At 38.5% G+C, this 26175-nt stretch overlaps 1 protein-coding gene across 2 annotated transcripts in view; it reads right to left on the minus strand.

The window, feature by feature from the left end:
- LOC136884414 (spondin-1) overlaps positions 1 to 26175 on the minus strand; it is a 433578-nt gene that overhangs the window by 30516 nt on the left and 376887 nt on the right. For both annotated transcript variants that reach the window (XM_067156552.2, XM_067156550.2), the window contains exons 10-12: positions 21552 to 21780; positions 13159 to 13435; positions 10413 to 10583 (exon numbers count right to left, since the gene is read on the minus strand). In XM_067156552.2, coding sequence (XP_067012653.2) covers positions 10413 to 10583; positions 13159 to 13435; positions 21552 to 21780 — 677 coding nt within the window. The remainder of the gene's footprint in view (positions 1 to 10412; positions 10584 to 13158; positions 13436 to 21551; positions 21781 to 26175) is intronic.

Genomic DNA, 26175 nt, shown 5'->3' on the forward strand with positions numbered 1-26175 from the left:
TCACTCCAGATCGCAACATCATCTGCAAATGTGAAGGCTTCGATATCTCCATGTTCTTTCCTTTTAATAGATTTCATTCCTACATCCATTACAATAACAAATAGAAGTGGTGACAATGAGCTGCCCTGCTGCACTCCTGTCTTTGTTTCAAACCAGTCCGACAAACCATATCCTACTTGAATACAGCTTCTGTTCCCACTATACATTTTCACTTTGTCTATGAGGCTGTCTTGCACTTGAAGTTCTTTCATGCATTGCCAAATTCTTTCCCTTGGTACACTATCGTATGCTTTCTCAATGTCCAAAAAGATTAGAAATAAAGGTTTGTTCTTCTCCCAGTATTTTTCCATTAGCATCCTAATTGCAAATATATGGTCTGTAGTTGACCTTCCTGGTCTGAAACCATACTGCTCTTCTTCCAAAATTTGTTCAACAATATCTCTGATTCTGGTCTCTATTATTTGTTCCAATATTTTCAGGACATAAGACAGCAGTGTGATATCACGGTAATTAGTACATTTTCGTCGGCTTCCTTTCTTGAACAGAGGTACAATGATGCCCATCTTCCAGTCCTCAGGAATAGTATTTTTCTCCCATATCTTGTTGAGCAGTCTGTAGAGCCATTGGATTCCTGGAATTCCCGCTGCTTTCAGCATATCTGCACTTAGTTCATCTATGCCCACTGCTTTTCCTTTCTTCATGCTCTTGAGCGCATTTTCAACCTCAAGCCATGTAATTGGTGGTTCAGTTGTGGTTCCTCGACTTGGCTCTCCTCTATCCGTTGTTATGTTTTCTGTATCTCCATTCAGCAGCTTTTCAAAATAGATCTTGAGTTCTTGTTTAATTTCTCCCTCTTCTTGTGCCAGAGTTCCATCATCACGTTCTATTGCTTTTATGGTCTCTTGATCCCTTCGCTTGTTTTTCACTACTCTGTATAGCAATTTCATATTTCCTCTACTGTCCTCTTCCAGTTTGTCTGCAAACTCATTCCATTTCTTCTCTTTTTCTTCCCTTACAATGTTCTTTATAGCAAGTTTCTTGTGCCTGTATACTCCTTGAAGTCTTTGTATTTCTTGTTCATTTCGTTCTTGTCCCTGTTTTTGTTTTTCCTTGTCCAGTGCCTTCTTTATTTGGTTTCTTTCTTTCACTGCTGTTTTCACTCTATCATTCCACCATGGTGTCTCCTTTTTTCTTTTGATAGAACTTGTAACTCCACATAGGTTTTTGGCTTCTCCCACAAAGGTGTCTTTGAAGGCCTTCCATTCTTCATTAACGCTGGTTACTTCACACTTCGGCAAACTCTATTGAATCCTTAGTTTGTATTCTTCCTTTATTTGGACTTCTTGCAACTTCCAAGTTTTAACCCTTGGTTTTTTCATAATAAGTTTCTGCGTTTCATTTGTCTTATGTTTGAAGTCTACTACCAGCAATCTCTGGTCACTGTCCATGCTTTCAATAGGGATGACCTTTACATCTGTGATGTACCTGCCACCATCTTTATTCGTGATTACGTAGTCAATCAATGTTCTATACTGGCCATCCCAACTGTACCTTGTTATTCTGTGACTGTCTCTTTTTTTGAAGAATGTATTTTTGATTATAGGATCATTTCTTCTGCACAGATCTAATAGTTGTTCTCCTTCTGGGTTCCTTTGTCCAAATCCATGTGGACCAATGATGTTCTCGTACCCAAGTCTGTCTACCCCAACTTGCGCATTTAGATCTCCAATAATAATAACATTTTCCTCATTAACTGTATCTTCCAGGTCTTGCCAAAATTTCTCTTTGTCTTCCTCACTGCAGCCTGTCTGTGGTGCATACACTTGTATGATGGTGTACTTAGTGTTCTCCAGTTTCGTGAACATTTTAATGATTCTATCACTTTTGCAGATAACTTCAGCTGTAGCATCAGTCCCTTCGGTAATTAAGAATCCAACACCATTTTTCGCTACCTTCTCCTGTCCACTCCAGGATAATTTATAACCTCCACGAAGTGTCTTACTTCCAAAATCTTTCCATTTGGTCTCACTTAATCCCAATATTGATATTTTTTCCGGAAGTATAAGAATAAGGCATTGCCTTAAAGTACAGTGGTATACAGTATATATTCAAGTTACAAGTTAAAATAACACATTAAAATACACAAACACAAACTAAAATAGAGTCAATGGAATAACAAAAAATAAACACATGAATATTCAAAAACAGGTGAATGTGGTGAATGGGAAATCTAAGAACAATAATTTCAACCTCCTGCAAACCTGGAAGGAAGAATTGGTAAAAAACATTCCATGTCAGCTGCAAGACATCACAAGCACCACAACACCACTAAGTGGCTTTCACCTACCCCAGAAAACGTGGTCAACGCTGAACAGGATAAGAACAAACCATGGCAGATGTGCAGATCTTCTCTACAAGTGGGGACATATACCTTTGCCAGAATGCAGTGGTGGTGCTCCCAGACAGACCATACGGCACATAATGAATGACTGCCCGATGCATTCCTATAGTGGCAACTTCAGTGACTTTGTGGAAGCAGGTCCAGCTGTAATAGACTTTATTAGCAACTTGAAAGTCAAACTGTAAATAATGTAAATATGTATTTTATTTTTGACTAATGTTGATATGTACAGCCAAATGCTAAATAGATAATAATCAGTTTCATTTCACATTCCCTATCAACCAGCTGTTGTCGGTCTGATCGGACCTCCATGGCAGCTAACATGTTAATACACTTCTCTTCCTATACACGCGACATGACACTACTGACTTTTATAGACATGCAATGTGAGTATATCCCTCCACATAGAGTTGGCAGCCAACTGTAAAACTGTGCTAAATGTAGTACCGACCCCCCACCCCCCAAAAAAGAAAGAAGAAGGCCTATTCCTTGTTTCAACACTGTGTAAAATTCTACAAAATGAAAGTAGATACTATTCTCAATTACCTTGCAGAAATTGTCCAGAGGCAGCATGGAAGGAAAAGAAAATTTAAGCATTTTTCATGATTTCTTAACAACAATGAAATCACCCAAACATCTAAAAGATGCTCTCTAGATCAATTCTGGAGTTCTCTTTAGATTAGTAGAGATAATTATTTCACTAAGGTTAGGAATACAAAATATATATACAAAAATTTACAAAAGTTGAAATCCATAAAAGCAGCCGGGATTGCCAAGATTTCTGGGGATATATTAAAGGCACTGGGTAGGGATATAGTGCCATATATGAAATACCTACTCAATTACTATTTGCATGAAGGAACTGTTGTAAACAAGGCTGGGTTTACAAAAAGCACAACTTCTTTATTTGCTTCACCTGTAAAATTACAATATTTACACTAACAAAACTGAAAGTTATCTCGAAGCAAATTGAACTATGAATTTGGAGAAAGAGTCTGTCTTTGTACACTATATACACGTTGGAGTATTTACGTTCACTACTATTTCGGAAAGATAGTCCTTGTGACATGAAAAGTTCTTGATAGTCGAAAACTATCAGAAGCACTAACGTAAATATCTCAGAGAGTCCTTCCTTGTTGAAGTGTCTGAGTTCATTAACGTAAGTTCAATGACTGAAGAGTTCCTACTTAGCGAAACTAAGTCGATAATGGGAGCTTGCATTAGCTGGGGAATGATAGTGGCATATAATGGTAAGACTGGGCATGGACAGCGGAATAGGCAAGAGGAGCGGTGACCCGAGGTGAGACCTCTTACTGCCAGAAATTCAGTCCACCTGGCCGAAGCACATTTTCAAGAGGAGTAGCCTCCGTGCTCAACGTAGGGTGTATTCTGGAGCTGGACACCGGGGTCAGTGGGCGTCTGGACAGGCTAGGAGCTCCTTTATATAGCACACACGACGTTCCAGGCACGCGCACTGAGGGCTGCGCGTCGAGGCTCGAAGAATAACACACTGGCACGCGTGTAGCTGGCTGGCGGATCGAGAAGGGAGCGACGGACATACAACAGGAACAATACCAAATGAATGGATAGTTGCAATAGTAGACCCAGCATACAAACAAAGGGATGATAAAACAGATAATTACAGGCCAGTCAGCTTTATATGCCTTGTTTGTAAGCACTGCACAAGCGTTCTTTCTGATTGTATTAGGCATGTTTGTGAAATTACTAACGGGTTTAGGAAAGGTTATTCCAGCGAAGCTCAACTTGTAGGATTGCAGCAAGATGAAGCAAATATTTTAGATTCAGGTGGTCAAGTGGACTGTATCGCTATTTACATATCCAAGGCTTTAGATAGGGTAGATCATGGGAGATTAATGACGAAAATGAGGGATAGTGAACTAGACAAAAGAATAGTTGAATGGTGACTAAATTTATAGAAAACAGAACTCAGAAAATTAGAGTAGGTGAAGTGATATCTGATCCTATAATGATTAAGAGGATTGTCCCACAGGGCAGCATTATTGCACCTTTATGCTTTATATATATACACACATGTATATACTGTATAAGTGATATGAGTAAAGAACTGGAAACACAGATAAGGCTATGTGCAGATGATGTTATACTATATAGAGTAATAAATAAGTTACAAGATTGCGAGCAACAACAAAAAGATCTAGACAATTTTGTGAGATGGACAGCAGACAGTGGTATGATGGTAAATGGGATGTAAAGTAATGTTATAATTTTCACCAATAGGAGAAGTTCTCTTAGTTTTAATTACTGTGTTGATGGGGTGATAATACCTCATGGGGAACACTGTAAGTAGCTAGGTGTTAATGATCTTCATTGGGGTAATCAGGTTGTAGATAAAGGTTACAGATCTTTTCACATGGTTATGACAGTATTTACAAGTTGTAGTAAGGATGTAAAGGAGATGGTGTATAAGACTGCAGTAAGAGTATGGTTCCAGTGTATAGGCTCTTCACCAGGATTGGTTGATATGAGAAATGGAAAAGATTCAAAGGAAAGCAGCATGATTTGTTCTGGGTGATTTCCAACAAAAGAGTAGTGTTATAGAAAATGTCTCAAACTTTGGGCTGGGAACACTTGGAAGTACGGAGACGAGCTGCTCGACTATGTGGTATGTTACAATTGCAAGTGATACGTATGTTTTGAGCTGTCAGTGGAGAGACGGTGTGGAATGTTATCTTCGTAAGTTTCGCATAAGTTAAGGTAAAATACGTATGCTGCAAAACACGTGATGTATTTAGTGTGAAAGAGACTTTCTTAACCAATGTTATTATATCATTACATTTGCTTAAAAATAAAGGCTCTTTCGCTGCTGCTCTGCCAATTATTGTCACGTATACTATACTTTTGTCCAGGTTTTCTGGAAGAAAATTATGGCAATCATATTAGAGAGGAAAGTTGTACTACCTCTTACAACAATAATCACAACCACCACCTCCATTATGGCCCTTCCCTTTATTTACTTGATACACCCATTAAGTCATAAATCATTATATTCTTCAATTATTATTATGAAGGTCTGACAATATTGCTTTGTCATTAAATCTCGAAGATGATTTAAGCAAAATAAAAAAATAAATGACAATGACATGTATCTAACCAACTTGGTGGTTGTGATTATTGTTGTAAGAGGTAGTACAACGGGGCAACTTTCCTCTCTAATATGGTTGCCATCATTTCCTTCCAGAAAACCTGGACAAAAGTATAGTATATGTGACAATAATAGGCAGAGCAGCAGCGAAAGAGCCTTTATTTCTAAGCAAATGTAATGATATAATAACATTGGTTAAGAAAGTCTCTTTCACAGTAAATACTGTCAATTGGCTTTCTTTCACTTAATTATACAACTAATGAAATAGATTCATGCAACAGAATATTACACTTCTCATATTAGTTTAAACTTGTATGTTTGTGCAATGTTGTCTCCTAAGGTGCAAAGTGCATTTGAACAACACAAGCATGCTGTTAGTACCGACCACAGTTAGTGTTGACTGGCTTCCCGTCTTCTTGCAGGAGCAGGTTGTAGGAGAGGACTCCGGATAATGACACACCATACTCTTTCAGGCGAGCAGTGCGGTTCACTCGAAGTGTCTCTTCCGTTAGCATGCACATAAGTTCAGAAGGATTTAAAACACGCATGGCAAAAACATACAGGTAGACCTCGTTATACACGATACTTACGTTCTGCGGAATTGCCGCGCATACCGAATTCGCGTAAATCGGGAGTCATTTTATATGTAAAATATAGGGTTAGGTTTCCGTTTACTCACACATTAAGTTTAAAATAGCAGAGATTCTTAGTATTAAAAAAAAAAAAAAAAAACATTATCATGTTTTGAAATGCAATTTAATGGAAACTTTAAACACTTTAAAATTTAACACTGAAACACACAATAATATAATTAAACTCTGCATACAAGCTCTTGGCTTTTGCTTGAATAGCAGCTCCAGATAGAGGCATGTGGTGTTGGTTCTGAGCTCAATCTAATCCATTCTTTCCATCGCTTCCGAGCGAGATTTGGTCACTCAAGTCACACGTAAGTTAGCAGAAGACTGAGCAGCTTTTCGAATTGATTCCACATTGTCATGAATAGTTCTCACATTGGAGTCACTAAGTCCCAAAGCACTCTGAATATCAACAACATGCTCACCTTTCTGATAGCGATCCGAAACTTCTAACTAATACGACTTTGGTACAAGTTTCTTTCCTTCGACAGGCAGACATTATTTCCTTTTACCCGGCGTTTTAGTACGAAATCTGTGAAGTGCAACTTTACCGCTCTGCTGATCGGAACTGACGATTCACGTCTCGACAAACACGACAGAAGATGCGCGCAGATTGAGCTTGCCGCGTTTAACCTTGGTGAGCAACGTAGTGTACGGTACGTTACACAGTTCGGCACACATGGGTGTACACGCCTTATGGCATTACAGTTTCTACATACTGTTAACAGATATAAGCAATATACTTAAAACCAAAATCGCGTATATGCGAAATCGCGGATAACGAATCCGCGTATAACGGGGTTTACCTGTATGTCTCATTCTAAGAAAGGAACGCCACAAACTGAAAGACAATGAACACACTTAATAATAATAATAATAATAATAATAATAATAATAATAATAATAATAATAATAATAATAATAATAATAATAATAATACGCAGCGGAATGTCTCGCCATGAACAAAAAAGGCATGATGGAGAAATTGGAGGCCAAGGAAAGAAAGATTTTGAGAAAAATCTTAAGTCTAGTCAAAGCCAACGGTTAGTTTAGAAGACGGCATAATCAGGAGTTGTACTCGCATGTGGAGAAAATAATCGGTGATGCGAAAAAGGAGGACTACTTTTTATGGACACATGGCCCGAATGAATTCAACATGGTTAACCAACCGCATTTTTACTTTCCTCCACGAAAAAAAGGCAAAGGGGGCATGGTTCAGTGAGGTACAGAAAGATCTGCAGGAGACTGGGATCTCGTTTGAAGATATCCAGGAGTGTGTCCCACTTAAGACAAAACTCCAAGAACATCAGAGTTTCCAACTAAAGCCGAAGATGAAAACTGGAAAGGCATGGACGAAAGAGCGAAAGGAGCAACACCGCATACGAATGAAGGAATACTGGACCAACATTAAAACTCAAGGGAAACAGTTGAAATGAAGAAGAAGAAGAAATAATAATAACAATAAGAAGAAGAGAAGAAGAAGAAGAAGAAGAAGAAGAAGAAGAAGAAGAAGAAGAAGAAGAAGAAGAAGAAGAAGAAGGGAGCATATGTTGTCCTATTTGCCTTTTTTTAAAATTCCTTTGTTCATAAACACAGGCTTCTGAGTTATAAACCTGTTTCCTGCTATAATTTCCTATTTTATGTGTTCATACCCATTCTGTTTGTTGATGCCAAAAACAGTCTTTTTAGGCAAATTTCCCACTTTTTGTCATAAAGTTGTCATATTTCCAGTCATAATGCCTAATGCTGACCTGGTGCACTTCTGAGAAAAGCAAGACACTATCTCGAAGTCTGAGGCAAGGAATATACTGTACATTTGGTAGAAACGTAAAACAATGGCATATTTTCAAAATCTTAAGAGGAAGCATCAGGTAACATAGCCCAAGTAGTGAATGCCGAACTGCAATGTGTGCTTCAGCATAATCCAAGATAGAAAACCATTTCAGTGATTGGTGGTATTTTACAGGGTAATTCAGACATTCCAGTGCAAGTAATTCTTGAACTGCACAAAACTGCTGGAATGAAGCATTGCCGTATAGTATAAGGTGAAGTACGGGGTCATCCAATTACCGCAGATTCACACCCGAGGTGAGGATGAGGTCTCAGCAGGCAACCTATTGCTTCCCGACGACCAGGCAACATGAGAGCAAGCTACAGTGACAACCTGATAAATTCTAATGCCCTTGAAAAGTACTCACCCCTAATTTGTGATCATGAAGAAGTTTCTCATGGAAAAGATGAGGTTTTCGACAGTTCAACATTGGCTATTTTGAGAATTTATTTATGCACATACAGTAGGTGAAACCATGCTTTGTCTGAGAAGAGAATAAGATTGGGATCAATTTCTCTGTCATGCAGTTCATTCAAAAAAATTTTTCTTTTTTCTTTTGCTAGGGGCTTTACGTCGCACCGACACAGATAGGTCTTATGGCGACGATGGGATAGGAAAGGCCTAGGAGTTGGAAGGAAGCGGCCATGGCCTTAATTAAGGTACAGCCCCAGCATTTGCCTGGTGTGAAAATGGGAAACCACGGAAAACCATCTTCAGGGCTGCCAATAGTGGGATTCGAACCTACTATCTCCCGGATGCAAGATCACAGCCACGCGCCTCTACGCGCACGGCCAACTCGCCCAGTCATTCAAAATCCATTCACCAAATACAATCCTACACACAGGATCACTTGGTTTAAGTTCTTGCACCACAGTACATTCATAGGGTTTTAACTTAAATAACTTTGTAGCCCTTTGTACGGAAACAAAAGAAATTCCTGATTGCTGAGAAAGACTGCTAAGAGACTTCTCAGCAGAAATTTTCAGGTGTTGTCCAATGTCTTGAAGATTTTCTTCTGTTAGCACTGTATGTTGCCTTCTTTGATTCTCATCATTACTATTTCCCATTTCACAAAATTTATTATCTAATCTATGAACTGTCCCACAATTTGGAAATCGAACACCTGGGAATTTCTCTTGAAATATCTCCAAGCAACATGAGTGGATTCTGTATGGAAATACAAATTGTAAATAAACACTCTATCTGGAATAGAATAATTAGATCTATTATCATTTTCTATTTATTTTCACTTCACTTTGCACACAGGTGTTGCTCTCACTGAAATACTAAACAAACAGTCTTGCAAGACAGAATGAGTTGCCCCTGCAGGCTTTCCCCCCCTTCTGCATAGGTGTCAGCTTAGTCATTCCCAGCCACTGCTGCTGTTCCAAGATAATTGGATTACCCAGTAAAAATACATTTCTCTCTGCCTAAAGACATATTGCGTGACAACAGAAATGATTTCACTCCCTAAAAATCTTGCAAAATATATAACAATTTACTGTAACATGATGAAAGCAGAATCCAAGCAACTGAGATGAAATCTGTGAGAGGAATAATTGGGAAGATATGAAGGGATAAGATCAGAAACGTAGAAATCAGAGAGAGAATTGGATTCCCTAAACTGCAAGACAAGATAGAGACCAGTGAGCTGAAATGGTGTGGACACATGATGAGAATGGAAGAGGATAGAGTTCCAAAGCGAGTATTTATGGAGAAAATAATGAGGAAGACAACGGAGAAGGCCCACAAAGTGGTGGGTGGATTTGATGAAGGAGGGTATAGAGAAGCGAGGAGTAAAAGTAGAAGAAATACTGGAGGACGGAAAGGAGTGGTGGAGAGATAGAAAATTGTGGAGGTCCTAGATTCACAACCCAACCCAGAAGAATGGAAATAGGAAACGAAGAAGAATAAGAACACCAGAAGGAAAGCAAAATAGGATAAACAGAATGATAGGTCAGTGTGGGATAAGGAAGAAATAGAAAAAGGAGACAAATGGGCAAGGAGAACGATAATCTCTGTATCTTCCTACACTGCCGTCTTCAAATAGGTTTCTCCCCTGACTAATCCCATTTCTATATCCATTTCTTCTCAGCTACTAATGAGCTTGGTGGCTTTGGTCCAAGCAATGGATGTAGAAGAACTGGGATTAGTGAGGGGAGAATCATATTTGAAGATGGCAGTGTAGGAAGATGTGGAGATTGTCCTTTTGTCTCCTCCTTCTATTTCTTCCTTGCCCTGTCATTGTATTTCTGTCTTTCTATACATTACATAATGCCTTCTCAGTGTACCTAAATGCTACTGTAAACCCTAAAGTGTAACATTAGAAAATGGAGGAAGGAGGCTGTCCAAGCAGCCCATACACCAGAGCAATCATCAGTATCAATAAGAAAGAGATCAGGGTTCAGTCCCCATATCTACCTCGAACACCTTGGCAGACTTCCTCACATTCTTGTTGACTTCCAAAGTTGTTCTCGTTACCACGACAGCCTCCAAAGTTGAACTTCTGACAGCTCTCTGTTTCGGGATCGAAGTACCACCGCACGCTCTGCATTCGACAAGGTCCTTCCTTGGGAGGTAACTGACACACTTCTGCCAACAGTAACAAACACCACACTGCATGAACAAATCTAATAAAATTAAACATTTCTCATATCCATACATAACCAGGTATTACTTCCGAATGAGTGCAGTCATGTGATCTTGTTGTCTCAGAGTCTGGTTCCATGGCTAACTTGTTAGCATGCTGGCCTTTGGTCCAAGAGGTCCAGGTTCGATTCCCGGCCACGTTTTTAACTTTCACTGGTTGATGTACAAGAGAAGTAAATGCCCGGATTGCACAGGCAAAGGAAGCTTTCTCGAAAAAAGATGTTCAGCAAACTCTCGATTATCCGGGCTAATCATTGTACACAATCGCATGTATAGCGATGATTTTGTGCATTTTAATGCACAACAAAACTTTTAATAATACAGAACATAAAATACTGTTTGAAAATGCAATAATGTCAAAAATTAACACACTCAATAACCACTTTTATTAATAAAGTAGGTCAGTATGAAAATTACTTACAACGTGCATTGTTGGTAAAACACTTGAGGTACAAAAAGGATACAAAACATCAGTTTTGTTTTATTTGGTGGAAAATATCAGTAATGCTCTTTGGCTTTCAAGATTCATTTTAAGTTTTTTGTATACATGTATGAATGTTCCGAAGTTTAACAACATCATTATAATTAAAATATTCCTCTTCAACATAATGTAAGAGAGTTTCAACACTTTCCATTGCTGAAGCAAGTCACACACGTGCACCGATCCCATAATCTATTTGCTAATTTCTTTACTGATTCTCCTTTCTCAAATTTTTCAGTTAACTCAAGCTTTTGTTTTAAAGTTAAAAGCACTTTCTTTCAATTCATAGCCATGAGCGCTATCATAGAACACGAACAAAGAACTGATATACAGTACATGGTTTAGTTCTTGAACCGCCAACACACTTGCAGTAGAGAATGCGTTCGAATTTCAAGCGCACAATTCACATGTATTCAAATTGCCATGACAAAAATAAATAAGGTCTTCAAACGCATGTGATTTTAACCATAAAGGAAGAAAAATAAGATTCAAAGACTAGGAAAAATGATGCTGGCTCCCCTGTGCAAATGCTTTATCTTTTGGATTACTGTACTGTTTGCATTTTTAGATGCCTTGTACTGGCATGGAAAGTGCCCGACACCCTTAAAACATTGTGGCTTTATGAACTTTCCTATGACGGGGGAAGGAAGTTTCTCACTTCTGTGTGTGCTACATAGCAACACAGTACATTTCCCAGCTGGCAATTCTCTCCTTTAAAACCATAAGTTCGTTTAGCTTCAGCATTTAAAAAATAAAACAAACAAACAATGCAGTTTCATCGGCAATGACAATATTGTTTGGTGCGTACGGATTGATTACCATATAGACTATAAGCCATGCTTTTTCACCAACTGTCGGCGTCGTCAGTGTTCGCGGATTCTACCTCTCTGCACACTGCCTGCTACGTGATATTGTGGTGTTCATTAAAATGCTGAATACAAAATAATTACGATTCCGCTCGAACATAGTAGATGTGAAGCATACTGTAGACACGCCGAAGTAGGTAAAAGTGCGCCTGCACGTTCCGTCTTTCATGATGCAGAGAAATTTTGAATTTAAATTACTCTGTAAAATACTATTTTTTCAAAATGTAAAGGCAGTTTCGAATTAAAAGTCTGAATTTCGGTAACGCGACCGACATTGTTCTTCGAATTACAAATTATCCGTATTTCAAATTAAACAATTTAAATAACATGGAAAACCATACCTAATGTTTGCGGGAACGAGAGTTGCTTCGAATTAGGCGAGATTTTGAATGAACCGATTTTGAATTATCGAGGTTCTACTGTGTAACACATTTTTGAATTGTACTGACAAGGCAGACCTAGACATCATTAACCATAGTAATTCAATATGGACCATTGGTGGCCATTACGGTCAAGCTAATAAATATTGTCTACCCATTTTCCTCATATGGGTTCGGGGATGAGGTGAGTTGAAATTGTATGTTATGTTTTTATGGCTGGATGGCCTTTCCCACGCCAACCTCAGTTGAGGAGTTAATAAAGAGAAACAAATGATGGTGAATGAAAATGGGTAAGGAGGTGGAAGGAATCAGCTGTGCCTATGAATAGGAACTGTTCCAGCATTTGCATGGGAGTGAAAACGGGAAACCTTAGAAAACCATTCCCATGAGAGCCGACAGTGGGGCTCAAACACTCTCACTCAGAACTTGGCTTTTGAGCTGTAGTTTAACACATGAAGCCATTCAGCTCAGTAATAATATCAGTACATCAAAGATAACAATATGGACTGGCTAAGCAACAGAATAATAAATTAAGGCTCATTGCTAAACGATACCTTTCCAAGCAAGTGGCTGTTCAGTTTGGATCACATTCGGGAGCCATGGGTTCGAAACCCACTGTTGGCAGTTCTGAAGATGGTTTTCCACAGTTTCCCCATTTTCACTATACCTTAATCAAGGCCACGGTTGCTTCCTTCCCATTCCTATCCCACTGTCGCCGTAAGACCTATCTGTGCCGCTGCGATGTAAAGCAAATTGTAAAAAAAAAAAAAGTTTGTGTATATTCTACTAACCATTGACTTCACCCGAGTCGATGATGCATCGCTCCACCATCCCTGTACATCTCATCTCCTCTCTGTACACCACATTGGAGCAGTCACCGGGATCAGACAACTCCTCCCTATTGAAGTCGTCGCTCATATCCTGGTTGTCCTCCATGGAGTCGATCATCTGAGCTTCCGAGTTCACTGACATGAGCTTTCGCGTACGAATTCGTGTCCCGTTACCACACGTGGCTGAGCAAGTACTCCAGTCGCTCCAGGGTGTCAGCTGACAATGCCTTGGAATATGCTGGAAAGGAGAAGAGCAGATATAGACTGAATAATGTTCATTTATTATTTTTTTTGTCACTGAAAGTTGTTTCACTACACACAGGATGTAAAATTATGGGCTCAATTGGATCTTAACCCATTTGCCTTGGATGATAAGGCAGGACCTTGGAGTGCAGGACATTTCATTTCTATTGTTTAATAGTTCAATATAAAGATAATAATTTTATTGGCTTTACGTCACACTAAATACTTTTATGGTTTTCAGAGATCGACATAAAGATAATGTCCGGTAGAGGAGGTGATTAATACTGGTGAGGTACTGAAATTTTCCTTTGATAATAAGGATATTCACAAAATGATACAAAAGTTGAAAGCTAGAAATGCAGCTGGAATTGATAAGATTTCTGAGCATGTACTAAAGACAATGCCATGTATGAAGTACTTATTTTATTACTCTTTGCACGAAGGAGCTATACCAAATGAACACAGAGTTGCAATTGTAGCCCCAGTGTACAAAGGAAAAGGTGATAAACATAAAGCGGATAATTACACGCCAGTCAGTTTGATGTATGTTAATCAAGGCCATAGTACCTTCCTTCCTACCCCTATCCTCTTGTCACCGTAAGACCTATCTGTGTTGGTATGACGTAAAGCAAAATTATTAGACACGCCTGCAAAATTATTCATTGATTAGATAGAAGGCAGTTTGGATTTAGGAAAGGTTATTCCGATGAGGCTCAACTTGTAGGATTTCATCAAGATATAGCACATATTTTAGATTCTGGAGGTTAAATTGACTGTATCACTATTGATTTATCCATGGTCTTTGACAGGGTAGATCATCAAAGATTACTGATGAACATGAGGACTACTGGAATAGACAAAAAAGTGACAAAGTGGGTGGATAAATTCCTCAACCTCGGAACTCAGAAAATTAGAGTAGGTGAAGTGTTATCTGATCCTGTAATGATTAAGAGAAGGTTCCTGCAAGGCATGTTATTGGACCTTGTGTTCTCCTATGTATATATAAATGGTAAGAGTATTGAACTGGAATAAGATGTTGGAGTAATAAATTAGTTACAGGATTGTGAGCGACTGCTCAAAGACCTTGACAATATTGTGAGATGGACAGCAGACAATGGTATAGAAATGGGATGAAAAGTCAACTTGTAATTTTCACCAAAAAGAGAAGTCCTCTCAGTTTTAATTAACCTTTTCACTGCCGAGTTTTGATAACCAGGCAAGCCCTCTGGGCCAGGTTTTCTTAAAGGAAGATGCACTTTCACAGATTCATGTTTACTGATACAATTAATGGAATGCATATTATCCCCTTAGCTCCGCAGCCCAATACGGGGTCAGGGATGATGTGAGATTATATTTTACACCATATTTTTACGGCCGGATGCCCTTCCCGATGCAAATCTTGGTTGAGAAGATAATGAATATGAAATGAATGATGGTGAATGAAACTGGGTAAGGAAGTGGAAGGAATCGGCTGTAGTTTATGAATAGGAACCGTCCTGGCATTTGCTTGTAAGTGCAAAAGAGAAACCACCAAAAACAAAATCTCAGGACAGCCGACGGTGGGGTTCGAACCCACTCGCCTGCCGAGTGCAGGGCTTGGCTCCATAGACGTAGCATGTTAATACGTGCGGCTACTCCACTCGGTGATACTATTACTGAAATAATATAAAATTGTTGATCAAAGGACTGGTATTATCAAAATCATTTCCATTTGGGGAAAAATAATTTACCTGAGGAAGGGGTGACAATTCCGCGTGAGATTCATCACTACTACTTTGTCTCGCACTTTCCTGTAGTTCAATATTGCCACTTAGATATTCTCCATCTTCATTATCAAAACATAGCACTCCAGAATCACTCTTTATGAGGAAATGTTCAATTTCTTCGTCAATAAGAGATGAATGTATACTTCAAGACGCCATGATGGCTACACGTAAGCAGGAAAGATGTTCCACTCCAACGAAGCTAAAATAACAGCAGATCGCTTTCAAAACACTTGAAATGGAGTGGTATATCTGCCGTACAGAACTTCCTTGAGCATTTCCACGGAATCTCAAAGCATGACACTATATCACGTACATTTGTAAGATCGGTAAAGTACATACTGCACCAAAACGTATATATAGGGGTTTGGCGGACGAGGCACAGCGTTCAATAATGTATATACACAGGTTTGGCAGTGAATGGGTTAATATGTTGACGGGATGAAAGTTCATCATGGGAATCACTGTATCTAAAGGAAATACTTCATTCTCGTAATCATATAAACGGGATTGTAAATAAAGATTAGAGATCTCTTCATATGGTTATGAGGTTATTTAAGGGTTGTAGTAAGCCTTTCAGCTGGACCATGAGATGTCAGATGATCTGTGCCTACGTGGATAAATTTGTCAGGTGCGTCCACGCCGCGGGGGTGGGCAACAATACTGTAGTCGAAGCTATGGTAGCGGCCAAGTTCTGGTGGGGGTCCAGTCCCATGGGGTATAACACGGGCCCTGTGCACAGGGATACATGTGAAGACCTTAATGGCAGTAAAGGCGCAAAATGAAAGGTCTTTTGATTTGACTCCCGTAGGCGACCTGCGCGTCGTGATGAGGATGAAATGATGATGAAGACGACACATACACCCAGCCCCGTGCCAGCAAAATTAACCAATTAAGGTTAAAATTCCCGACCCTGCCAGGAATCGAACCTGGGATCCCTCTGACCACAGGCCAGCACGCTAACCATTTAGCCATGGAGCCGGACGTAAAAGTCACTGATAAGACCCAATTAGAGTTTGGTTCCAGTTCACTAGGATTACATTATATGAGACCTAGAAAAGATTCAAAGGGAAGCAGCATGAATGGTGTGGGTGATTTCCAACAAATGAGTAGTGTTACAAAAAATGTTGCAAAGTTTGGGCTGGGAAGACCTGAGAGAAAGGAGACGAGTTGCTCAACTAAGCAGAATGTTTTGAGCTGTCAGTGGAGAGATGGTGTGGAATGATATTAGGCCTAATAGGTGATTAAGGTTGAGCAGTGTTTCTAAAAATCAGAAAGATCACAATATGAAGATGAAGTTGGAATTCAAGAGGACAAATTGGGGCAAATATTCATTTATAGGAAGAGGAATTAGGGATTGGAATAATTTACCAAGGGAAATGTTTGATCAATTTCCAACTTCTCTGAACAATCAAAGAAATATTTATCCACCTAATTGATACTTTTATTTGCCTTTGTCAATTTTATAAAATCATTAATAGTACATGTTTTGACTGCTTTGCAGTCATCATCAGCTATATTTACATAAATTTAGGTGTAAATACGATAAAATATGCACAATATATGTTCTCGTATTAGCCATGATCATTTCTCATGGAAAATTTAATTTTTGTATACTGGGAGAGGATTGCGGTGGTGAGGGGTGCTTGGAAGGTGGGGGGGGAAGAATGCTTAAAAAGTGATTAATAACTTGTCCTTAACTAAAATACTGTTAAATTCTCTTCTTGCAATAAGAAGATAAAAAACGTCTGTGTCTTTTTCTGGTCGGAAGCGTATTTGAAAAACACTGATTAACTTTTCACCAACTAACTACTTAAGATGTTATTGAAGTATAATTAAAACATATTCTTAACTAAAATATTAATGAAAACATATGTCAGCTTGCAGTCGAGGAGTTAAAATCTTCTTTTTAAGTCCCATTCATATTTGTACTTGAAGGCTTATGAAAAAAGCTGATTAACGTGCTTTTCTTAATGCTAATGAGATGCAAGGGCATTCAAGGGCATTATTATTATTATTATTATTATTATTATTATTATTATTATTATTATTATTATTATTATTATTATTATTATTATTGTATCAGGGGTTACACCTCCCCCTCTATTTAAACTGTGCGCCTTCTCAACGGCCATCTATGCCAAGTGACTTGAACTTGTAAACTCCGAAAGACTTTCTTCTACGGTTAGATGGCTCTCTCATGGAGTAAAAACAAACTAATAGCTTAGGTAATTTCATTTTTGTTATTTGTAAACCTTTTCCTGAAGACTGTTCTTTTTAAATGTACCAAAGTTGTCAACACTTCAGCTGGTTCCACATCCATTGTAATCTACCTATCAGATACTTGTAAATATGTTCTCTAGCCAATCAAAGCCAGGGGTGTGTACAGGAATCCAGCCTATCAGCAAAGTGTAGTTCAATTTAATCTGGAAGCTTCCCCTTACGAAACTATATAAGCAGGGCACTTTAGGGCTGACTTGTCTGAATTGCTCCAGTGCTCGGGAATGAGACCTGATGGAGGCCTAGGGAGGCAGGGGCATGGCCTGCTTGAAGAACACCCAGCTATTTATCGAAACATGTGATAGCGCCTGCGGGTAGTTTGAAGGAAAGGTTTCAGTCGTTTTCTTTTAATATAATTCTGTAATCTGGTGGTTTAAATGTAGAACTTTCGGCAAAGTCTAAGGACTCTAGTTCTATTCCCTTATGGGGAATATGTAATGTAAGGGAACAAGAGTGGTGATCCTCTTCCCTCCCCCATTCAACCTTTCTATCGAGTGACTAAAGTTTTCGATTCCTAAATTTTGTTAATCTTGCCTCAGCTTTAAATGTTCCTCCTTTAGTCATCCCTCTTAGTATGGTATTAGCCTCTGTATCACTGGGCCTTAAGCCCACACAGATTTCCAGTAATTTCTATAAGAAGTGCTGGTGTTATGCCTCCTTGCCTTTTGTTTATGGCCTCTTTGTGAAACTTTTTCTTTTTACTCTTAAGGTCGTGTAGTATGGGTAATTATGCCCCTGTTTGGTGTACAGTATATTGTTCATACGGTAACTGTTTTTTCATTTTAACAGTGACTAATATGATTGCTGAGCAATGGATAAGCCCATCATGGGGCAACTATGTATGAAAACTTTAAAGTGGGGTCATCTGATTGGTTGCCTAGTGTAATCTTAAGTGTGTGAGGTTATACACTTGTATTTTGGAGCTCAGACTCCTGTGATGTGTACCTGCTCAGAGCAAATCTTGCTCTCTCAAAATATTGTACTTGCCAGGAGCAATAATGTTCTTCTCTATGTAATGTAATGACTAGGTATTCATCCCAAGTTTTTGTACCTCATTTAGGACCTCTAGCCCAAGATATTGTTAGAGCTGACAAGCTTATTATTAACCTTTTCAACTGTTCTTTTTTACTCTATTAGATTTTCTATCTCTCAATTTTATGAAAGGAAAGAAATAAAATTTCCAAATTTGTTATACTAAAAGTTGCCCTAAGTAATTTCTTGTCCAGCCATTCAACTGAAGCACTTCCTATTCTTCTGTGAACCACGGAAACTCCGTAAAAAATATTATGGTTCTCTCTTCATTATGCCCATTCAAAGTGCGCGTTTGAACTTGTTCGTTGGTCTGATGGTTTTTGCCAAAATCTTTTCATGAATGCACTGTGTTACATCTTGCGTTCAGTGGACCACTTCCTGCCAGTTTTCTTTTTAGGTTTCTCCAATAATTGACTTGGCTACTATTATACTGAAGGCTCCACGATCTTCTATGATGTCGTCCATGATATTAATTTCCTGGAGGTCTGTGTTAGTTTCTTCTAGCAAGTTTACTTTCATCTGCTTTGAGTTGATTACTTTAAATAATGTTTTGGTGAGTCTGTTGCTGTCCATTCCATAGATGTGGCCATAAAATTTCAGGCGTCTCTTGGGAACGGTGTCAGTGTACCTGTCAGTTAATGAGTAGAGTCTGCTGTTCTCCTCTTAATCCACATTCCATTTTCTCTCGTGGGACCATAAATTTTCAGGAGAATTTTCCTTTCTTGCTTTTCAATTTCTATAAATTATTATTATTATGATCAAGCAACAATGGTAATCAGAGTGGACGAAGACCTCATCACCAATAAAATCCCAGTTGGCAAAGGAGTTCGACAAGGTGACACAATCTCTCCAAAGCTGTTTACCCTTGCTTTGGAAGATGTATTCAAAACCCTTCATTGGGATAATAAAGGAATAAAAATCAACAGGTTATATTTGAACCACCTGCATTTTGCTGATGACATTGTGCTCATAAGTGAAAATCTAGATGAGCTAGAAAGCATGATCCAAGAATTAAAAACTGCTTCTGCTAAGATTGGTTTGGAAATGAACATTAATAAAACGAAAATACTAAGCCCAGACAGTCGACCACTTAAAATGGGAAACCAATATATAGAAGCTGTCGATGAGTACATCTATCATGGACACAAGATAAAACTTGGAAAAGACAACCAACGTGCAGAAATTCCTCGCAGAATAGGTATGAGTTGGACAGCATTCCGAAAACTAAGATTCATCCTCACCAACAAGGATGTTCCAATTAACCTGAAAACCAAGGTTTATAATACGTGTGTGCTGCCAGTTGCTGCGTACAGTCTGGAAACGATGACTGACGAAGGAAAGTGCTCGCAAGCTTCAGTGAACACAACGAGCCATGGAGCGACAAATGCTAGGGATCAGCCTTAGGGATAAGAACCGTTCAGAGGACATCAGGAGAAGAACTAACGTAACAGACATCCTAGAGAGAGTAGCAAGACTAAAATGGCAATGGTTAGGACACGTAGCTCGACAAGACTACAACCGGTGGACCTCTAGGATTGTTCACTGGAGACCATGGGAGGTATTAGAAGACCCCAGAAGAGATGGCTCGATGACATAAAGCTGTAGGCTGGAACACTCTGGTTCCAGGTGGCTCAAGACCGAAGATGATGGAAGCATATGGAAGAGGCCTATATCCAGCAGTGAATTGAAATAGGCTAGAAAAGAAGAAGAAGAAGAAAGAAAGATTATTATTATTATTATTATTATTATTATTATTATTATTATTATTATTATTATTATTATTATTATTATTATTATTATTATTATGATGAATTCTATTTTAAATCTGATTAGCTCCTATTCTAATAAGAACTATTTATTAATTAATCCTAAAAAGACACAAGCTATTATAATAGGGCAACAAAGGCAGTTAAATATCCTTAATAAGAAGTTGTTGCCTTCACTTTTGCTTTGTGGTGTAGCTATGCCACTTCAGAAGTCAGTAAAAAATCTTGGGATTATCACAAGTGACACACTACATTGGAGAGAGCACATAACAGGCATCTGTAGGAAAATTCACTCGTTACTTCACCCTCTCAAAACTCGCCAATCACTTCTTCCCCTAAGCATGAAAATTAAACTTATACAGACCCTCATATTTCTCATACTTAATTATTGTGATATTGTAATGATAGATGCCACCATGGAACAAACATTAAAATTAAAAAGGGCAATGAACTCATGCATTAGGTTTATATTTTCAATTAAATTTTCAACTCATATCTCCCTCTATTATGAAATTCTCTCCTGGTTAAAAATAGATAAACTACGACATCTTCACATTATAACTGTCATATTTCGTCTGTTGAATGAATCTAAACCCCAGTATTTATCCTCAAAGTTTAATTTACTCTCCTCCTCTTATGATCATAACACACAATCGACTACTACACTCTCAATTCCTGTGCATCGCTCATCTTCATTTAACCGCTCCTTTCAAGTGTCTGGTGCAAGGCTATGGAATTCCCTTCCAGACAGTGTTAGGAATTGTACTTCTTTAGCTTCTTTCAAGCGAGATTACCTATTAAATGTATAACCAGCTTGTATGAATGGAAGAATGAATGAAGTTAGGATTTATTTTTTGTTATATTATTTCATTCTTCTGTTTTATGAAGTTTATTATAGATAATATGTGGTTAAGTGTAAGAGAGGTGAACCTTAAATTCGCCACAAATGAAGGCATGAAAATAAATAAATAAATAAAGTGCTGAATAGAAATATGAAGGAGCCATGCCTGAAGAACATCAGAAAGTCAATACTGTTACACTGTATCTGAACAGCAGCAAAACCCAAGGAAACCTGTACATCAATAGAAATAATAATGTTGTGTGTTTAATATCTGTTCCATGAACAAGAACAACAAGATCATATAATTATGTCAGTTATGAAAATATAATGATAAATAAAAAACAGTCAATATTGTTTACTATTCATCAGTGTTGTGTTAAAGCTCAGAGGGATGAGCTTATCCCGCTGTGCAGTGATGACAAGCCTCACCTCTGTATCACAATCCACTGCATCAGGATCCGGATCACACTGCATCACTTCCTGGAGAGCTGGGGCATCATAGAAAGAATTGCAAAACTTGTGCGCTCTGGGGTTGATGTACGACCGCTCGCGCATCATCGTTCCTCCGCAGGGTGAGCTGCACTCCGACCAATCTCCCCACTCGGTGACGTCGCACTGTGGGTTGTGTTGTGCGCCAGGCTTTGATATACCAATGTTTCTGAAATGGTATTATAGCAATTAGAATCTGAAATTGAGAAGAATGAATACTACATCAAATTTGCCAACTTACCAAGATCACTATTAGAGGACTGAGAGTTCACCTTCATTCCTTAGTTATAGCACTCATCACGAAAGGCTAAACACTAAAAGGCAAATATCACTGTCCTATTCTCTTTTTTTTTATGGCTCATCCCTGCTGCCAACTTGACTAGTTACATACTGAAATCACGAGACTAACTATCAACAAACTAGCCTCAATGTAAGTATCAACAACAGAGGTTCTTTTACCTAAGTAAATGATAAATAAATTATCAATCAAGATATTCATAGTTAAGTCGGTTTTCAAGCTTAATGAAGAATTAAGGAAATACACATTCTCTCCCAACCTCACTTAATTTAAAGTTATATATTTCTGCATTTGTCGACTGGTTGCTGAAATTATCAAGAGGATTCAAGCTGGAAGCTGTTTCTATCATAGTGCAAGAAACATGTTATGGGACAAAGATGTGCCAATGGAAGCAAAGGAAACTATGTACAAGATGTATTATGTACCCATAACAACTTACGGAGCGGAAACTTGGACAATGACAAAGAAGGATGAGAGTCGAATACAGGCAGCCGAAATGAAGTTCTTGAGGAGTATGATACAGAAGAGTAGAAGAGACAAAATAACATACATACATACATTATCATTATAGACTGTTATGCCTTTCAGCGTTCAGTCTGCAAGCCTCTGAGAATTTACTAAACGTCGCCACAATCCTCGATTTGCAACTAGTGTTGTGGCCTTATTTAGTTCTATACCTCTTATCTTTAAATCGTTAGAAACCGAGTCTAACCATCGTCGTCTTGGTCTCCCTCTACTTCTCTTACCCTCCATAACAGAGTCCATTATTCTCCCAGGTAACCTATCCTCCTCCATTCTCCTCACATGACCCCCACCACCAAAGCCGGTTTATGCGTACAGTTTCATCCATCGAGTTCATTCCTAAATTAGCCTTTATCTCCTCATTCCGAGTACCCTCCTGCCATTGTTCCCACCTGTTTGTACCAGCAATCATTCTCGCTACTTTCATGTCTGTTACTTCTAACTTATGAATAAGATATCCTGATTCCACCCAGCTTTCGCTCCCATAAAGCAAAGTTGGTCTGAAAACAGACCGGTGTAAAGATAGTTTTGTCTGGGAGCTGACTTCCTTCTTACAGAATACTGCTGATCGCAACTGCGAGCTCAAAGCTTGATTCAATCTCACTTACTATATTACCATCCTGGGAGAACACACAACCTAAATACGAGACAAAATAAGAATGATAAAATCCAGGAAGAAATTGGAGTGGAAAAAATTAATGATAGAATAGAGAAGAGCCAATTAAGATGGTTTGGGCACAAAAAGCGAATGAGTGATGAAAGAATGCCAAAAAAAGGTGATGGAAATGCAAATGCAAGGAAGGAGAGGCCGGAGATGACCACAATTGAGATGGAAGGACACAATCCAACGCAGTATCAGAGAAAGAAACCTGGACTGGGACACAGTGTTGGAGGAGGAGTGGTGGAAAGACCGAAGAAAGTGGTGAGGAACCATATTTGCATCTACCTGGCTACAGCTGGATAATTGGAAATGATGATGATGATGATATTTCTGCATTTGTTTTGATATACACACTACTACATCCATATACTTCGGGGTTTGCCTGGTGTAAATAATTCAGCTCCCTTCTTGAAATTTGCTAATATACTTATCGGACTTATGTGAAACCACGCTGTAATAATACACACAGGCAAATATATGACATGTACATATGCCGTAAGTCAATAAGAATACATAAAGGCTAAATCTGCAAACCGTACCAAAGTCGTGACAAGACAAGGTTAGATTAAGTTAGGCTGATAACAAAATTTCCTTCTATTTGAACTGAACTGATCTTTATACAGGAGGTGGTGTTGCTTTCCTTTTTGGAGGAGTTCCTGCAGATTTTTCTTGCTTCTTAGACATCCTAACTGAATTACAAACTATTCACTTCATGTCTGTATCGATATGACAATCTAATGCCTATTGCTCATGGTAAAATGTTTCGTAAAATTTGTTGTACAATTAATTTTATAAAAATTTGGTGAAAACAAGTTGTGTTGCTCACAGTAAAATTATTTTATAAAATCCGTGGAAACATCGGGATGACCATCTATGAACTCACTTCTGAACTAAGATGTATATGTGCTGTCATCTATCGATAAACTTATAAACGAAGAATCAGCTGTTCAACTTACAGTGTGTTTGAGAGTATGGCTCCAACAAACAAAGCAAAACTTGCTGCTTTGGCTGCAATTATATGTTGTACGGTGGTAAAAAGGAAGAAAAGAAATGCCAGGAAATACTGGACTCGGGATTGGATCAAAAGAAGAGAAGAAGGTAGAGGATTGCTGTCGTTGGTAAAAAATTAGCTGAGGTTAGAAGACCAGCATTCATATAGGAATTCGGCGATTGTGTTTTCTGCCTCTCTTCTTGCATTTCTATTGTGGTAGAGTGGTATTTTAAGCTCGTACAAATATGGATAATTCTGGTATTCGTCCAGTAAAACACTAATAGCTTCCTTAGTCCACCCGGGTCCTGCCATTTTACAAAGAAGTGTTTGTTTACAATCAAGCTTCACAATCTTCTCACAACGTAGCGCCAGCATCATCGTGATGTCAGCTTCGCTGATTGGTTTGTTTCGTAAAATTAATTTTATGGAATAGAACATGTCCTATTTTATGAAAAGTTTTATCAAAGGTTTTATAAAACTTGAATTTGACTGTGAGCAATAGAAATTTTATAAAATTAAATTATTGTACAATAAATTTGACAGAAAATTTTACCATGAGCAACAGGCATAAGAATCAAAGAATTATTTGACCATCAATGAATTATTTGACCACCTAATCAATACCTTTTTATAAAATCAGTAGTAGTTCATGTTTTGACTGCTTTGCAGTCATCATCAGCTACTTTCACTTATGCTCAGGTACAAAAAAAGGTAAAAGTATACACAATATATGAAGACATGCTCGCAAAAAACGGTCTAACCCTCAAAATAAAAAAAAAGTGAGTTAGGTGCTGCTATCTATTGAGAAACATGAATAGTAACTATTCCTACATGCGCTAATAATCAGCAGGGATCATTTAGAGGAAATACAGTGGGTGAAAATTTGGGTGTTTAACCCGAGAGCCTTTGTCAGAATGAAAAAATGGGCTAACCCCTATCTGGGGATGTAGCGAGAAGGGGGGGCGATGATATAATCTCATACCTTCGGCATTATGTAATGATTTCCCTTCCTGATAATGTTAATCACCTGATAGTATATTCTGATTCTTGTTTTGGTCAAAACAAGAACTTTTCTTTAGTTCGCTTTTGGATGTTTTTAGTCCAGATCACATGCATTTGCCATGTGACAGAGACTTTGGCCTTATAGAGAAGAAAAAGAGACAAGCGTCATCAATTTACATTTTAGATCAATGGATGGAACTCGTTAGGAAGACTAGGGTTAAGAAGCTGTTTGCAGTGGTAAAAATGACACATGACATGTTTATCACTGCTTCGCCTTTACTGGATAAGATAGCGAAAAGAACAGTCTCTGATTCAAAGCAAAAGGTATTATTAAGCAAGATTACATGTTGTAAAATTAGTAAAGAGGATCAATTTAGGTTACTTTTCAATTACTCATACTCTTCTATTGAAGAGTATGATTCTGTAGATCTCAGAAAGAAAGTACCTGGTAGACCATCATTCGGTATTGAACACCTACCATGCAAGTACGACAGACCTAGGCCTGTACTTCCAGACAGAATCAAGGGTATTTTAGACTTATTAGATTACATACCCCCTATGTATCATGCATACTATAGAAATCTTGTTTCCAATGCATGTAGTCCCATGCAAGAAGAAGAAGAAGAAGAAGAAGATCCACTTTTTTATATTCCTGATTATGATTAGGTTAAGGTACAGGATTCAGTCTAGCCTAAGCAAGCATCGAGTGCAGACGTGTTGGGTCGAGTGTGCCGGTAGAGCGGGAGTGGAGTGCGAGCGGTGAGTGCAAGAGGGAGGACGAGAGTGAAGCGGGAGATGATTGGTGTGGAACAATATCGAGTAGTTATTGGAAGATGGCAGGGGAGAAGGAAGAAGGAAACGGCCAAAAGAGAAGGAAGTAAAGTGGAAATAAGATTGAAGGGTGAGATGATATTGGCGGTAGTTGTGATAATGGTACTGCTAGTTATAGGGGGCGTCGAAGTTAACCCCGGCCCGACTTCCAGTGGCAATATGAGCTGGGAAGATGTGGAGGTCATAAGGAGGGTGGTAAAAGAGGTTGTGGAAGAAGTATGCCCATCTGAACAGATTAAAAATATGATTCAGGAACAAG

The sequence above is a fragment of the Anabrus simplex genome, chromosome 12 (genome assembly GCF_040414725.1).
Source record: "Anabrus simplex isolate iqAnaSimp1 chromosome 12, ASM4041472v1, whole genome shotgun sequence".
Taxonomy (NCBI): domain Eukaryota; kingdom Metazoa; phylum Arthropoda; class Insecta; order Orthoptera; family Tettigoniidae; genus Anabrus; species Anabrus simplex.